Here is a 17,171-nt window from a genome sequence, read left to right on the forward strand (position 1 = left end):
ATGACAGAAAATCCTGTTTTTCACTATCTGTTATGGATATTTTGGTTAGAAGCCAAACACTTTTTTAAATCAATCTCTAAAAGGTTAACGTTTTATAAATATGGGACAGCCTCGCAATGAGCTACCAGAAATTCTTCTTTTATTAAGTAGAAAAACTGAGATGAGTTTCACTCAACTGGTGATTTCCAAAGAGCTATTAGCCAAAAATCTGGCAATCTGGCATACTTCTGCATGGTTTACAGTGTATCCTTTAAAGAATCTGAAGAAACTGGAGCACAAAAGAAGAAGTGGCAGACCTTAAAAAAAATATTTACAGCTGATGAACAGTATCTGTAAGTGACATCCTTAAGAAATGGGAAAAAATCCAGCAAAGACCTGATCCACCATGTAATACCATCTGGAAATCGTCTAATTGGCAACAGTTTCAATTTTAAGTTTGACAATGATTGCAAACACACTGCTAGTGCAGTGAAACCATACCTAGATAGAAAAACACACATTAGAATTCCATTAGCCATGGATTGGCCTCCCTAGAACCTGAACCCAATAGCAGTGTTGGGTCATATGACAGAGAAAAGTACAAAAGAAGAAGCCCAGAGAACTACTCCTGAACTCTACTTCAGACTGTGTTGAAGAATAAAGGTGCTCAAACCTTTTTTTGCCATATATACCGCATTCCTATACATTTATTTTGCTTGCACATTCCGATATATTACCTCAACTATTTACAATTTTCCTAGGAAAATATGAGAAGTGGCTTGAAACTTTCGCACAGTACTGTACCATCTATCAAGGAAGTGCAGTAAAAAAAATACCCCAAACATCGTTGAGAGGTCCAGAGACTAAAAACAGCTGAATTGAAGCCTCATTCAAAGAACGGCTATTTTGTTCCAGGCTCTAAGTGGGCCTGTACCGCTGTAAACATGGGGATTTTAGTTTGAAAGTATATAGGGACTGATGTGACTGTGGAGACAGCCTCAAGTGGCAATTTCAGAAACAGAATAGAATAGGCTTTTATTGTCGTTGTACATGTACAACAAAATTGTAGAGAAATATATAAAAAAATATATAAAATATAAATATAAAAACAAAAGTGAAAAGCACAACTGCACCCAATTATTCTATACACTAGTTCAGTGTTACCGTCTGGAGTGCTCACTCTGTAAAAGGCCTGATTAGCTAAGCACAAGTTAATAATGGGTGCAAGTAAACTTTACAGTACCAGAGTCTGCATTACAATTCACATCACAGTTCATATCAATTCACACCAAGAGATGAAAACAGATGAAGCGCATGCCAGTCTTTAATGTCAGGGAGAACACTTTTCATTCTGCCGGTACCATGTCTGCTGCTCCTTTATTTAAAATGAATCTACGAGACCACAGAGAGTCAAGCAATTCTTCCAACCCCTCCTCTTCCTCCTCTTTATTCGCTCCATCCAACCCTATGGGACGAGTGAGTGAGTCAGAAGCATAATGCTCCCTTATTAGCCCACTGATTCTGACGCACGCACGCACACACACACACACACACACACGCACGCACGCATGCACACACACACACACGCACGCACGCACGCACGCACGCACGCACGCACGCACGCACACACACACACACACAGAAGAGTGGCTCTACCACAAAGACAACAACAGCAAGGAAACAGTGAAGGACATCTTTCACATTATATATGTGGTTAGTTTGTGAGCGTGCGTGTGCGTGTGTGTATATGTGCGTGTTCCCGTGCTTGTCCTCGGTTTGCTCTCTGACACTTTATTCCTACTTCTTTTTTTTTTTGCTCCTTTCTTTCTCCCTCTCCTTGCTTTGCTCATCTCTCTCTCTCACTCTCTCGCTCTCTCCCTGCCTACTTATGACTCAGAGGTGCGCAAAAAACTTTCTGTGTTCTATGCGCACACACTACTGCAAGCCAATAAGCCATACTGAAGTTTACACAAGGAGCCGAAGCCGAACGTTAGCTGCCTTTATAACTCTGGAGAAGTGGGTGGTGTCTGGAAAAAAAAAAGATTACATCTGAGGCTGAGGACTGGGATTAAGGTATCCCTGCCCACTACTGGCACACAAAGATATACAATGAACTGTGGATTAGAGGCAGCCGAGGAAAAGGTGAAAGAAAAAGTTTGTTTTTTAAATGTAAGCGTTTGACGATGCATTTACATCACTTGAACTCCCAGTGTATGGGTTTAAATAAATAAATAAATAATTTCAATTACATTTAAGAGCCAAGGTTTTACAAGAAAAAAGAAGCAAAAATATCTCATGTTGAAATTCAGTGAAATGTAACACTAATACTAGATATTAGTAGGCCATACCACTTCATTATTAGTGTGGTATAATTGCATTTAAGTCCTGAAACAAACAGATTAGTTGATACTGTTAAATATGAACATGTTTCTTTGGTAAATGGTGACATTTTCCATTGACTAATTGGGAAGTCGATGAATGTGATGCAGTAAAGTTTTGGTTGATCGTGTTAATCCTCTGTTTCATGCTGGTTTTGTTTTTGGGTTTTTTGGCTGGTAATGTGTTAGGTTGACCTCTGGCTTCACACTCTCTGACGGCAGGCTGCTCCGTGCCGGGCATGGGCACCGCGACCTCGGCTTAGCTCAGCTGGGTCATTGTGGAGCTGGGGCCAAAGTGGAGGTGGGAAAATGTGTGAGGTCTGTTAATGAGCTTGAGCAAAGCGATAGCGGGTGGTGGGGGGGTGAGGATGGTGAAGCAGAAAGAAGAGAGAGAGGCAACTGATACGTCTGGGCGATGACTCACCGATGCTGGGTATTTATAGCATCGGGAGGGAGGTGTGGCGGTGGAGGAGCGAAGTTTGTGGGGGTTTGGGAGGCAGCCAGGACAGCATCATCGCACCAACGGGGAGTGGTGAAGGAAGAGACAGAGACTGCAGAGATGAGGAAGCATCGGTGAAGGAAAAGGGCAGGAGAGGAAAGGAAGAGATGGAGGAGAGGTGGAAGAGTGGCAGAAGGGAGTGGTGGCAGGGTCCAAGAATGAGATGGAACTAGGCTAACTAACGGAAAGATCAGAGGACGAACTGTGGGGAGAAGTAGAGGAGGCAGAAATAGCATGCGCATTTAAAATTCTCAGAACAAAGACGGCTTGTCTTGTTGATAGTGCCACGCTGCAGGGACACTGTTAAACATCCAGTGAGCTCCATGTGGTGCGCAAGAAACACAGGCGCTGGCTTTCTAATAGAACAACAAAGCTACAGTAGGCTATTTCTGTGCTGGAGCTGGTATTAGAGCAACACCCAAAACATATTTAATGACTCACATTTGCAACAAAAAAAACACTTTTCCCAGCAGCTTTGCATTAAAAAAAAAACTGTGTTTGCAGAGGAAGACTGGAAAAGGTGTCACGCTTTAATGAACATGACAATCATCTCTGTTACCAAGACAGTGTGGGTTACAGTTAAGCAAATTAGGAACATATTAGACTGTTAAGAACAACTAATTAGGGAGGCAAAAAGAGCAGCTGGAAAGGCAAAAATGTTGATGGATCATTCCTTTTCTTTTTTCTGTGAATATGTGCATTATTAATTCCAAACAGCTTCTCATATGGCCACAATAAATCTGATTAAATTGAATGTTTTCTGATTCATATTCTACAGTTTTAAAAAACAGGTTACTGTGGCGTGTGCTCGCTCTTATTCTTCTCTCTTCATTGACAGGATTTCTTCATCAATAAACACATCCTCACTGGGCCTCTGGTGACGTCAGCCAGTGCGTCATGCTGAATCCCTCACCATAGACACGAATCTGAGCACGTGTGCTCATATACGCATGGATGCGCAGCCACACACACATACACACATCCTCTCAGTATGATTCAGAACAACATGGCGAGTGCTCGCATTCATTAATATGTACAGTGTAAAGAAGCATGGGGTATGAAAGGTAACAACAAGGAGTGAAAAGAGTGATGCTGAGGTTGAGAGGCTAGTTGGGGGCACTGCTGAAAAGGGCTGAAGAGAAGTTAAAAGGAGAAGGGAAAAAATGTGGTTGCTAAAGAATCAGGCTGTGACGGTGGAGACAGCCAGGTAGGCATGACTAAAATAGCACCTTTGTCAGACGGTAAGAAAAAAAACATGAGATGAGGAGAGGAAAAGAATGGCACAAAGCCTGGTGTTCACTGGTGTTCACTATGCTTAAGTGAGCTAAAAAAAAAGAGGCACAAAATCATCAGAAATATATGTTTTAAATAGAAGTATGCACTTAAATAAGAGTGAAGGGAATTGTTTTTGTTAAACGCGTAGCTGGAAATTGGCAACGTCATGCTTAAACGTAAGTGCATGTTGTTTATCAGTTGGGAGCAAGTTCCCATGAACCCGGCCAAGACTCCAGGGTATTCCTGACACTTAGCCAAGAAACAGTGTTGGCGCACAAAACCTGTGAAATCGCCCCAAACATTCTGGTTTTGTACTGATTAAAGGAACAAGGTATATAATTGATTAGTGGAAGAACGATTTGTTTTGGCAAGACCCCTCATATTTCCAGTGCTTTTCATGAGCTAACTGGAAAAATTAGAGTGGCAACAACACTCTCATATAGCCTAACTCGAGAAAATTAATAAGCACATTTCCAAACATGTCGAACTATTTATTTTTGTTTTTTAATGGAAGGAATCCAAAGATGATCATTAGCAGAGGAGGAATGGAGGCTTGGCTGTTGAAGCCAGTCTCATTAAAGCAGAGATATTTGATCCAATCCCACAGGTCCTCTCCTGCATTCCTGTAGCATTACGTGGGCATTTGCCCTTTTAGAAAGGCTACGCTTGTATTGAATCTCCACCTTGTTTCATTCATTTCTCCTCTGCCCTCCCTATGCTGCTCAGCTAGCATGCTTCCTCTCCTTGTTTCTGTCCTTCCATCCTAATGGCTCAGACAACATATTGTGGCTCTAATCACCATCATCTCTGTTCCTGAAACAACCTGCCTCCTGAAGACAAGGACCATGCTTTACTTGCAGTAATTGGCTCAAGGAGAAGGATGAGCCAGATGGGTACAGCAGAAGGAGAAAATGTAATGAATGCACGTCACTGAGAAAACGGCCAGCTAAACTGGAGAGTCTAATGAAGGAGACAAGGATACCAACCTGTGGGAAGAGATGAAGGTGGAGGCAGATGAAAGGCAAGTGAGACAGCGTCACCATGGAGACGTTGGTTAAAAGGAAGGTGAGCCATGACAACGGGCGCGCCATTGCGCGTGCCCTCCCGCCTCATGATGTGGTGACTGGGGGTGGGTGGGTGAAGAGGTGAGGAGGAGTTAAACAAAACAAAGGAGGAGGAGGGGCTGACTACATGCAGCTCTATCTATATCTTCTTCTTTTTTTCTTTTTTTTTCGCACACAACATTATTTAAGCGCACACACTGAATGCTTAGACCATTCCAGGAAATCGGTGTTGATTGCTGAAGATCTCGGCTGAGTCACAGGTCCTTGAGCTGACTGATGCAAGAATCTGAACTCAGAGCATAAAGTAAAGTAAAACCAAACAAACAAAAAGACCATTTGTCACACAGTGTATGTGTTTGAGTTTGTATATGGGTGTGTACTCCTTTATTATAATGATGGAAGCAAGCCATTGTTGAGCTAGTCTAATTTTCTCCCCCCACATCTCTGGTTTATGTGCAAGGAAACAGCAGCGGTATCACCCAGAACAGCAGGGCTGCTGGGTTTAAACAGGAGTGAAAGAAATATATCATTTCATGATTATAGAGAACTTGCATGGTTTTACAGGTTGAAGAAGAAAGGAAGCAAAATGAAGTCACTTGCTGAAAGAATAATATTTTTAACATACAACCAAGACTGTCCATTAAGCAAATCATTTCCTCCTAGAAAAAGAGGCTCATTCTCAGTATTCTCTGACTACAAGTCAGAACATTGTGACTCTACATCTGTTTGCCTTGAAACCTGTAAATGTGTGGTTTTCATGCGTTTCTCTCTCAGGCCTAAAGGACCCCCACCCTGAAAAATACCAGCTCAGTTAATAAAGTCTGCACTGCACATCTGTGATTCTGAGTCTCTGCTTTGTTAGAAAAATGGCACGAGTCCAGAATCTGAAAAATCCACGAGTCATAAAAGGAATTCATGTCATGTTTTCTCTTCTCCCTGAAAAGCACCTTGAGTAAGAGCCGAATACAAAAAAGGTTCACGATCAAAACAGAGACGAAAAACTTTTCCTGCAAAAGTATGTAATTACGGGTCTTTTAAAGGAGGCTCTTTAAGCTCTTTAATTTTTTTACGAGGCTTATTTTTAATGGGGGGTGGGGTTGGGGGAGCTGAAGATGATAACTCTACTTGGTGAGATCTCCAGATCACAATCTGAGGAGCTGTGAAAGAGCTGGGTTGGAACACAGTGCCCTGACCTCAGCTCTTCTGATTTACCAGGACACCCTGACTGCCATGCTGTTGTTGTTTTTAAAATTATTTAGATAGTGCAGAACATCTTTGAGTTATTTTATCTGAAGGCAGAGCAGATGTAGAAGGAGGCTCAGAGAAATATTTCAGTGGAAAGATAAACTTCAGAACTGAATTAATGGAAGGGCGCCTCCAAAGCATACTTCTGTGTAACTTAGCAACCAAAGGAGGGAATGGTATCATCAACACTTTGCCAAAATGATTTCTGTTTTGTCTAATAATGGGCTTTGCTATCGATAGACTTATAGAGTTCAATGGAGAGAAAGAAGAAGAAGGGCACTGAAGAAGCAGGAAACAAAACCCATGAGAGGATGAGAGTGGCACTAAAGACTCGTAATCTAATTACTATCATTTTCTCCGTGCCCTGATGTTACTCTCATTGATAAAGAGAGAAAAAGACAGAGAGAATGCAATAGTGCCGTTCACTGGGAATGTTTATTTTCTTTTTAGCATCTGAAGTAATTAATCAGTACAGAATGATGCACAGAGACAGCACATCACAAGCCCCGGAGACGAATAACAGATTCAGTCAGTGAATCTTTTACCAGCAGCGGCCTGCTGGGATATGAGTTTAGAAACCTCTGATCCATCACTCAGAATCATCACAGTGCCCAGGGGGGTTGGTATAACTTCCACAACAAGAGATAAACACGCAAATAGAAGCGCACACATCCTTTAAACTCTACCAGATATTTAACAGCTCACGTCACAACATCCAGACCACCAGGCTGTTTTTCTTACTGACCCACAGCTCAGACACTGGCAGAGAAATATCTACTAAAATGTTGCTTGTTGCTTAAACATGCATTGCAGAAGTTATATTTAGAAGTTGAATAGCATTTGAGCATTTCTGACACATCGGCGTGCTTGTTTTTACACTGTAAAAGGACAAAAGGCAAAAATTTAAAAGGAGATTGAGCAGGGGACCATTTCCTTCAAACATGATGTGAGACAGCTCTCATTCACCCTGTCACTTTCACTCACGCACACAAGACATCGGCCAGCATCACGGCCAACAAATGAGCCAAAAATTGATCTTCAAGTAGTTCTGTGTGCTTGTTCACTTTCAGCAAAACAGATAGGCGACAGTAAGCATGTTCCATCATCAGTTTCTTAATATGCATGCAGGAAAATGTGCCCTTTTGAAGAGAGACACAGTTCAACTCAATTTATACAGCAGCGATGCGACTGCTGTGACCTCTGACACCGCTGCCGTCCCCCATGGCGATGGCTGTTTCTAAATGGAGAGTCACCACGTCCAGTGTGTGATGCTGAGAGCTAACACATTCTCCAAACACCACCACACCTCTCCTCCTTTCCCTTTAACTGTGTTTTGATCTGTGATTCAGTTTTTTTCCATTTGCTCCCCCCTCTCACACCCACACCCACACCGAGATGGACTTAAACAAGGCAGCAGGCACAGCAGCACAGTGGGTCTTTCAACGTCACGAGGGTCTCTGCAGCTCTTCAGCCGTACGTGACAGGCAGCTGACGGCACAGTCGAGTTTCAAAAGCACCTTCCTCCCTCCCCCATCCCTCTGTGACTTTTGGTACTGAGGATAAAGTAAAAGCAGTTTTTCTTTCTTTAAGAGATGTGAAAGGATGGAAAATATGAAACGATAGAGCAGGACAGCGGATGCAATTAGATGTGAGATGGAAATAGGGCAGGAAAGGCAGAGCTGGGCTGAAATGAAAGAGTACTTGTATGTGTGGGATGTCAGAGGACGCTGACCTGAAGCTCTTTAGAGACTTGAGATGTTGTTGGAGCATCAGAGGAGGGTTGTAAGGAGACACTTGAAACGAAAACATGAAACGGGAATACTACAGGAATGTTACTGTTCACATCAACTTAAATATATTAAGGTATTCGAACATGTGGATAAAGTATAACAAGTCTGTGTGGCATCTGTTCATGTACTGTAGAACCTTGGACACCTCGTGTAGTGCTCTTGATTGGCTTAGCATGAAGGCGTCACTGTGCGATAACAGTGATAGCCCAAGTGTTTAATAAGGCTTTTGATCTCACCATAAACTTCACCTGTCGCCACCTTTTATCTCGTCTGCTGTAGACCTTTACACCTTGTGGTCCTGCGGAATGCCGGAGCTTCTGGCCCCCAACAGAGGCCCAGTGTTTATCACATCTCTGTCATCGAAGGGAGAGAGAAAGAGAGAGCAGGAGAAGGAGGAGGGGTTTGGTGGGGGCTGCTCAACTGCGACAGCAACTCCGCGGTGGTTTTAGCCTGTGAGTCATCGCTAGAGGGTTTAACTCTTCCGATGCCAAGTTGAGAACGTGCAGCGATGTTGTTTTTCATGACCAAAAGTGCATTTTTAAGAACCTCTCGTTACAAAGAGGGATTTGGCGTTGGCACATTTAGTTCTACATCTCATAAAACTGGCGCCTAAGAGTTGGTTTCACTTCAATCAAATCAGCTCTCCTGTACATGCAAAGTTAACATTTTCATTGTTTCCACAGCTGAATCTAACAAACGGCTTTATTTCTTTTTGTTTTTCCCAAGCAGCAGCTCCAAACATCCTTCCTGTCAGCATCTTCTACACAGCGCTGCTGTGCAACAGACAGCGTCCAAGGCTATTTTTAAACGCAGCTATTAGTATGCCATATCATAAACCTGAATCATTTATATGGATTTTTAGGGCCGGTTATTGCGTGTGCTGTGTGATGACGCGGTGGTCAGGTGTTGCCTCATATAACCAGGGGAGCTGTCCGAGTGCTGAAAACAGAAGAGAACAGCACCGCTACTGAGGAGATGTCATACACCCTTACTGCTGTCTGAGCTTTACTGCCAAAGGTAAACCACGATTTCTTTTTTATTTATTTGATTCCGTTTTTTTTATTCTGATTCACATCTAGACGGGTAAAATTGAAAGACAGTCTTTTTTCTATTTTTTAAATCACAGCTTCTCGCAGATTTCGACACGTTCCGTTAGAACGAATGAAATAGAAAGAAAACTATATCCTTCTACAGTCGGGGATTACAGTGAGTTGTAATAACGGAGGATTGTTTTTAGTTAATGTGGATGCTGACGGGAGGAAATCTGATTTTTTTAAGACGTCAATAACCAGACGGGGAGTGACTCATCCAGCGATGTGAATGTTTCTCCACGCGCACACCGACACATCGTTCAGTTTGCGAAGCGTAACTCCCCGACAGGCGCACAAACCCCAGATCAAAACAGAATTGTTTACGATCGTGCTCGTTGCTTCCTGATAAGCTTTTAGTTAAGATAACCGAAGAGAGGGAAATAATCTATGATCTTTTCCCCCTCCCAGCTGCTTCACCATCATTGTCCTCTCTCTTGTTTTCCAGGTAATAATTTGCCTATAATGCTGCATTTTCACCACAAGTTGCCCGCGGGGGGAGCCGTGGTCCTGCTCGCCTTCCTCCTTCATGGATGCGCCGTGCAGGCTGCGTCTCTCCCCCGTCACTACAGGCTCCGAGGAGGGGAGAGTGAGGGGCAGCCGGCTGCGTATCAACCCAGCGCCGACATGATGAAAGCCCTGGAGTACATTGAAAACCTGAAGCAGCAACGAAACGGGGGCCAGCCTGAACCCGTGGATTACGACGAAGTGGAGAAGTTCAGGGTCCTGCTTCAGCTCGCCTCGCAGCAGGACGAAGGTCCCGGGGATCACCAGCCTTCCCAGGGCATGCAGAGGCAGGACATTACCGCTGAGCAGCTGATGAAAGCTCTGCTCAGGTCCCTCCAGGATCAGACCGGGAAAGACGCAAAGCTTAGCCCCCCAACGCCGCCGAGAAATGACCGCCGAGCTCACAGGCACCGCACCAAAGATACTGAAATGCCTGAGGGCGCACCAGTAGATTACGGTAACTTCCCCAGACCCCACAAGAAGTACCCACTGATGTTTGAGGACGAGGAAAATACTGACGCTTCCAAGCGGGCCACCGAGGACCTGGATGAGCAGTACACACCCCAGAGCCTCGCCAATTTGCGGTCCATCTTTGATGAGCTCGGGAGGATGCCCACAATCGGTGGGCAGAAGAGAGACGGGGACGACGGGGAGGAAGAAGAGGACCGACTCAGCCTGAGAAACCAGGCCTATGAGGATGTGGCCGGAGGCGAGGAGTGGGTCCCCATGGAGGAGAGGGAAGAGGCGGAGGAGATGGTCAACGGGAGCCATGAAGAAATGGACAGGGCGCTCAGTGACCAGGAGGAATCAGAGAGGGAGGAGATGCAACGCCGGGCCAGCCAGAACCAAGAGGAGGCTGATGATGACACTAAGCTCGTAGATTACTACCTGCTGAAAGTCCTGGAGATGAGTGACCAGACGCAGAAGAGGGATAGGACCGGTGAGCAGAAAAAGAGACTGATCCGTCCCTCTATCGTGGATCCTCGGACCGTGAAGGAGTTGCTGGAGCTTTCCCTGAAGCTGCACGTCCCTCCACAAGACCTTATCGATATGCTGCTCACCGAGGAGCTCCGAAAGCTCCACCGCGATCCACAAGCCGCGGCTCGTTACACGAATGCTGGCCAAACCCCCAAGATAAGGTACTTCAGCCGCAGACTGCCGCTGAAAAGCAAGACTATCCCTGATGATATGGACAGAGAGGACTTTTTAGACATCATCGGGGTAGAGACAATCAGTAACGAGTACCCCGTGGTGCAGAGACCCATGAAGACCTCTCAGCCCTCAGACAGAATGCCTGCTGTGTCCAACCCTGCTGCAAATTCAGGTCCAGTTAAAATCCCCCCTCCCTCCGGACGTAGGGAGAACCTGTTTCTCTCCGAGCTCAACAAAATGCCCCTGAAGCGTGAGGCTGACAGTGACGACGACGACGGCGGTGACGTGGAAGACGAGGTGACAACATACCTGGCGGCAAAAATTCTCACAGAGTACCCCAACACCATCACCAAGCGGGACACCCAGGCGCAGCTGAAGGCGCAGTTCCCGTACGAGCTGTACGAGCGCGCAATGGACTACTTGGGGCAAGTGGACAATGAGAAAAGGCCACTGGTCAAGAGGGAAACCGAGGAGGCCACAGAGGAGAACGTAAAGCCCACAGAAATGCAGGGGAAAGAAAAGATAACGGCTAAAACCTCGGCCCCTCAAACCGTAAACGAAGAGGAGGAGCACCGTGAAAAAACAGTGGCCGGGATGTAGCCAGATGTCCTGCCAGACGCACGAAATTATGAATTTAATATATATACTGTCTGAAAAATAAAGTTTGGTGGACGTGATCTAGTTTACAAATTTCTATTATATGAACTATAGCCGGTATGACTAATATCTCCCTAACGAAAATGAACTACAGCACTCTTACAAATCAAATAATAAAAAAATAGTCCCTACTTGCTGCAAGAACCTTATATTATTATTAATATATAGTTATACAAGAGATTTTAGGTTCCTCCCTTAGGTTGCGAACCTCTTGCGAATCTCAAATTGCCAGTTAATAAAGAAAAAGAAAAAAAAGAATTAACAACCAAACCCAAGTTATTAAAGATTTGTGATGTTGTTGAAGGTTTGTTTACATTAAATGTGTTTGTAAACAGCACTATATTTTCAACTGTAATCAAATGAGTAACGGTAAAGATGCTTATTTTTCATCCATGTCAAAACTATTCAATTACATATGTGAATATTCATGTAAATTATTCAGTATGATGCTGACCGGGAATTTAAAAACCCAAGTACACGGCGTATTTGGAGTACTATTGGAATATTATAGGAATTTTTCATTAGGGCAGTGTGCTGGCCTCAGAGCGAGTGTTGTTGTGACTCGTGATATATTCAGGGTTAGTGGATTTAATGTTGTTATTACAGATAATTATTTCCAAGTCTCAATATCAGAACGTCGCCTGCCTTCCAGCCCCTTTCATACTGCGAAGCTCTGTATTGTTGGCCTAACAGTGATTGTGCTATGTATGCTCATTTTTAAACCATTTTTGTACATGTTCAACAATGTGTGATCAATCACAGATGAATAAAGCATCAGCGGTATTATTTTTCTTCTTTCTGAGTTGTGTTGCCTTATTAAACAAATATAAATGTTGCATATAAAAGGAAGCCAAAGCAGCATGTGCATTATTTTGGGGGGGCGGGGATGGCGGGATACAGCGACATATATATATATGAGTATTCATTCAAATTAAACATTCAGCACCAAGATAACAAGTCACTACTCAAAGCAAATTGCTTATCAAAAAACATTTTATTTGTAACATCAGAAAATGCACATCAAATGTATACATTTAAAAAAAAGAAAAAGCAATCACACCCACACTAGCATAGCAAGTGCCCTTTCTAAAAGACTAACAGTCAAACACACGTTGTATGTCTTGCACATTAAAAACAGCAGGTAATCATTGGTATCAGTGTTATATCAAAACGAGTTCTGTGCTGTAAGTAACTCCGTAAGTTGCTGAGTGATTGGCACACACACAAAAAAATATATATATCAGAGACTTCTCAGACAGACTCCAAACATTAATTTCTGACATATTAATACATGATAAATACAGGAAATTTGGAAATCGGAACATCACTTCCTGATCATGATTTTTTTTTCCTTTAAATACCCACCATCTTGTTATTACTTCAAATTTAATAACTGCAATTCACATCGAAAAACCCCTCCCAACCCCAACCCATATCCTCCACACAGAAACGCACCCATACAAACTCTCCTTTCACTTGAATGCATTACTGTTAATGTATATTAGAGTCGCCACAAAAGACATGATGCACAAAGCTATGATTTAGGCAGACATTCAAGTAAAGCCAGATTTTTCTCTTCTGAAAATGTTCAGTAGAATCGAAGTTCGCTCGATTTTCAGGTTCAGAAAAGTATGTGACTGCTATATAGCACATCTTGCTCCCGTCTTCTTCTTTGCTGTTAGTTCATGTCCTTTTGTCCCCCACCCCCACAAGCTAAAATGCAGGTTTGCTCATGTACTCCTCCAATGTCTAAGGAAAAAAAAATAGAAAAGAAAGCACAAGGGATGAAAAAAACAATCAGGTTCCCAGACTCCAAAAAGTGCAGTGTAATACAAAATCATATCCACAGTCACACATCTACACATCACCTGTTACAAAGTGCTGAGCACAGCAATGCACTAACATAAGCGGAACATCTAACCTTTCTGTCCATATTCAAGGTCATCCAAACAGCTCCACCTCATACCACTCACTGATGTCATCCTGAAGCGATAATGGTCAAAATGAATGGGAGACTAAACTGCATCACTCTAGATAAAAAGTGTTAATCACCCTGACTCAGGAGCACCGAACAACACACCCAGCTACGCAGAGAGCCACGAGCCTACAGGGAGAGCAGGAAGCATCAGCGCTAACATTTAAAGAAAATCTGTCTCACGCTAACACCCAGACAGAGAGAGAGAGACATAAGGGGTAAGAAAAACAGCAAAACACAGACCTCTAAAACAAAGAGGGAGCAGCCACTACTATCCACATGCCTTTTAGTTATGAGGAAGACAAAGGCACAACAGGGATCACCACATTTGATTGGATTCTACAATGCACCGACTACTTCGCACGCACACACACATCACGTTCCCATGTCAGAGCCTCACACAATACTCGTGTTGCTTAAAGTAAACAGTAAGCACTAATTTCAGGTATCTGGGCCTTTCAAAATACCCCACAACCATGATTTAAATAAATAAACAAACTTTGTAATACATTTGAAAACATGGCAACATTGCTTTAAAAGGAGACACTACAAGTGAAGTCTGTTAAATACAATGTATCACCATTAACCTTCTCCTGTTGAGCACTTACATTAAGTATAGTTTTTTGGTATTGCAACTTTTTAACTGAACACTGAAGAGAGCTGATACAGATTTATTCCAGCCTGTCATTCTGTAAGGTTTGCTGTATGTAAGTGCTACTGGAATGGGGATTTCTGAGGAAAACAGCATTTCAGTGTCTGTTTTACTAATAAGAATTAACCAACAGATAAACCGTGAAACTTCCTAAGAGCTGCAAGTAAATTAAAAAAAAAAAAAAAAAAAAAAAAAAAAAAAAGGCACTGCCTCCTTAAACATGCACTAATTTGCACAGTGGATAAAATGTATATTTAAGACATTTTATTTACATTAGTCTGAACAAAATAATAATAATAATAACAATAATAATAATAATAATAATAATAATAATAATAAAAAAAATCCAAATAGGCCAGAATCTCAAAAATCAACCAGTGCATGAAGAAAACACGCCTATGCCTGCAGTGTCTCGCTTTATACACTGAGCCATGCAACAGATGTTACGTGCTCACACCACAGGTGCAAGTCACAGTGTTTTACTAAGTGCATTTGTGCGTGCATATCAGTGAATCTCACCTCCTGTAACATGTCTGAGGCTTCAATGGAGCGATTCACAATCTGTTTAGAGGTTTCCTGGATCTCGCCTCCCATTAGAAACTCATCCAGGATAAAATAGGCCTTCTCAAAGTTAAAGATAATGTCCAGCTCACACACCTGAGAGGATGACGCAGTTATTAAATTAGAGAAACTACAGAGCAGAACATATTCTTAGATCCAATCTTTGCAGCCTAGTTGAGCAGCAATGTTATTGATTTTTAGCAACACTTTACTTCAGACTACAGCTGCATAACAAATATGAGAAGGTGAAATACATTGCCAAAGTATTTGTCTAGCAGCTCCACGTAGCGATGAATGATCTCCAGGGCTAGCAGCTCATTTTCCTGGCTCTCTACTCCCAAACAGAAATACAGGCTTGCATACCTGAGGAGAATCAGACACAGATGATTAACAGTGGCATTGTGGGGACCAACACCTATTGGAGAAGTGTCAATAAACACATGAAGCAATCTTACCGCTTATAAACAATCTTTAGGTCTTTCCACTGCATGAAGTTGCAGGAGCGGGGTTGCCGTGCCAGCACCATGGTGGTCATGTCCCTGATGATCTTCTTCTTCTCACGTTCCGACATTGACGTGAACCACTTCTGCAGACGCAGCTTCCCCTGGCGACTGAAGAGCAGCATGAAGCGCATCTAACGACACAAGAGGGCATTGTCAGAGGGGAAATCCTGGCCCGTGTCGAGGCAGCAATGATGACTCACACAAACAAACAGAAATCCACATCAAGTTAATCCCGAGAAACTTTATTAAGCAGCCGGCGCTGCGCCCACACCAACACACACAGTCACAATCAGGACTGCACAAGTGGCTGTGCTGCTGGCACGGTTCATTAGCGAGTAACTTGACTGACCAAACACGAGGGGAAATAAAGGGCTTGACAGGGAGTAATAGTGAAGGTCACTGACAACTGAGGAAGTGGCAGTTTTCAAGTGAGCCAGCGAGTCCAGCTTTTGGATGTTTGGATAACGTGTTTCCGAGCACCGGTCAGGTTTGAGTACATATCCAAACAGACATTAGTCTCCTTCATCCCCACCCCCGCTCTGTCGGGACCACACTGCCGTGCCGTTTCCTCTCATTGTTAAAGTTAGGCTTCAAGAATAAATATTACTTTGTCTTCAGGCTTTATGGAGCATTTTTCTCCCAATCAGAAGCGAGAACATGCAAGGCTCTCTGAAATATCATCCTGATTTTAGGTTTCATTTAAAGAAAAAACAAAAACAAAAATCAGACTCGACTTTAAGAGTACCAGGTTTTTGCTTGCAAGAAAACAAAAGAGGAAAAACAGGGGGTTGTCTCAGTAGTGAGGTCTGTCAATTATTTTCTACCATTCAGGTCACCAGTGAGGCTGTAATGCCTAAACCCTGATGTGCAACAAAGAGCACACTTAAAAGCCAGTGGACACCACTGCAGTCATAAAGAAGTATGTGTAGTATGACACAATTGGCGTGTCCTGCACAACATTTATGATTCAGCCTGCTTATGTGTCATTCAAATGAGCAGCTGAGTTCAAGTATCTGAGAAACCCATTAACTAAAGACAGAAAAAAAAAAACAATACACGGTTATACAATGTATAAAGAAGAAACATATTCTTCTATTATAGCCATTCAGGCCAACAAAATGAAGACATACCAGTTCTTCCACTACTAGAAATGAACAATACAGAAGGAGATAACATTATTAGACTGAGTGATAGTCAAGCATTAATCACCAGAGATACAGGAAGACTTGATTGTTTAAGTCTACACACCTGTAGGTCATTTACAGGTGTGTACACCCCTTAAGAACTCACAGGCAAATTAATATGTAAAGCATTAAACAGCCAGCAGGGCAACGCTCGACGAGAAGTCACAAAACCTGTTTTCTTACAGAATAGACCTACTGGTAGAGCACACACCTTACTTCCGAGTTTTATTAAAAGTAGGATACAAACAATAAAAACTCAAAGTGGAAACCAAGTAGACTCTCATCAGGCCTGAATCGGAAAACAAACCTGCCCCAGTGTAGCAGGAAGTGCTGTTAGAGGCGCAGTTTCTAGCTTTAGCTACCTGTCAGCGACAGCAGGTGCAACAGGTGAACAGTCGGGGTATTTTTCGCCTACAGTCAAGCGCACAAAACAAACACATTCGCCAGAAACTTACCATTTTCAACACCAGACCGAGGAGCTACAAAACACCGTGAAAATATTTAAAAACGAAGTACTTTAACCCTCACAAAGGGTCAAACTGCCCGGATGGACACATATCTATCCTCCGTGAAGTGAGTACAGGGTGAAACTTGGCTAACTCCGCCCACAATGCCGCTGGGCAGTGACGCGTCATCCGTACTCACAACCATCGTGGATTGGT

General features: G+C 43.1%; 2 protein-coding genes across 3 annotated transcripts; one reads left to right on the top strand and one right to left on the bottom strand.

Moving 5' to 3' along the window:
* Positions 1–4,843: 4,843 nt before the first annotated feature.
* scg2b (secretogranin II b) lies at positions 4,844–12,428 on the top strand. The gene is made up of 3 exons (XM_082514805.1): positions 4,844–5,196; positions 9,093–9,247; positions 9,767–12,428. Exon 3 carries the CDS (start codon positions 9,784–9,786, stop codon positions 11,575–11,577), a length of 1,794 nt encoding a protein of 597 aa, XP_082370931.1. The 5' UTR covers positions 4,844–5,196; positions 9,093–9,247; positions 9,767–9,783; the 3' UTR covers positions 11,578–12,428.
* Positions 12,429–12,609: 181 nt separating this feature from the next.
* ap1s3b (adaptor related protein complex 1 subunit sigma 3b) lies at positions 12,610–17,139 on the bottom strand. Of its 2 annotated transcripts, XM_082513930.1 has the most exons (6): positions 16,965–17,139; positions 15,278–15,456; positions 15,077–15,185; positions 14,781–14,918; positions 13,556–13,617; positions 12,610–13,383 (listed from the first exon to the last, which is right to left on the bottom strand). In XM_082513930.1, the coding sequence occupies exons 1-5, from the start codon at positions 16,965–16,967 to the stop codon at positions 13,576–13,578; spliced, it is 471 nt and encodes a 156-aa protein (XP_082370056.1). In that variant the 5' UTR covers positions 16,968–17,139; the 3' UTR covers positions 12,610–13,383; positions 13,556–13,575. The 2 variants fall into 2 exon arrangements, with proteins under 2 accessions (XP_082370056.1, XP_082370057.1); XM_082513931.1 differs by lacking the exon at positions 13,556–13,617.
* Positions 17,140–17,171: the final 32 nt, after the last annotated feature.

Source organism: Aulonocara stuartgranti, assembly GCF_965226115.1.
Source record: "Aulonocara stuartgranti genome assembly, chromosome: 18".
Classification (NCBI taxonomy): Eukaryota; Metazoa; Chordata; class Actinopteri; order Cichliformes; family Cichlidae; genus Aulonocara; species Aulonocara stuartgranti.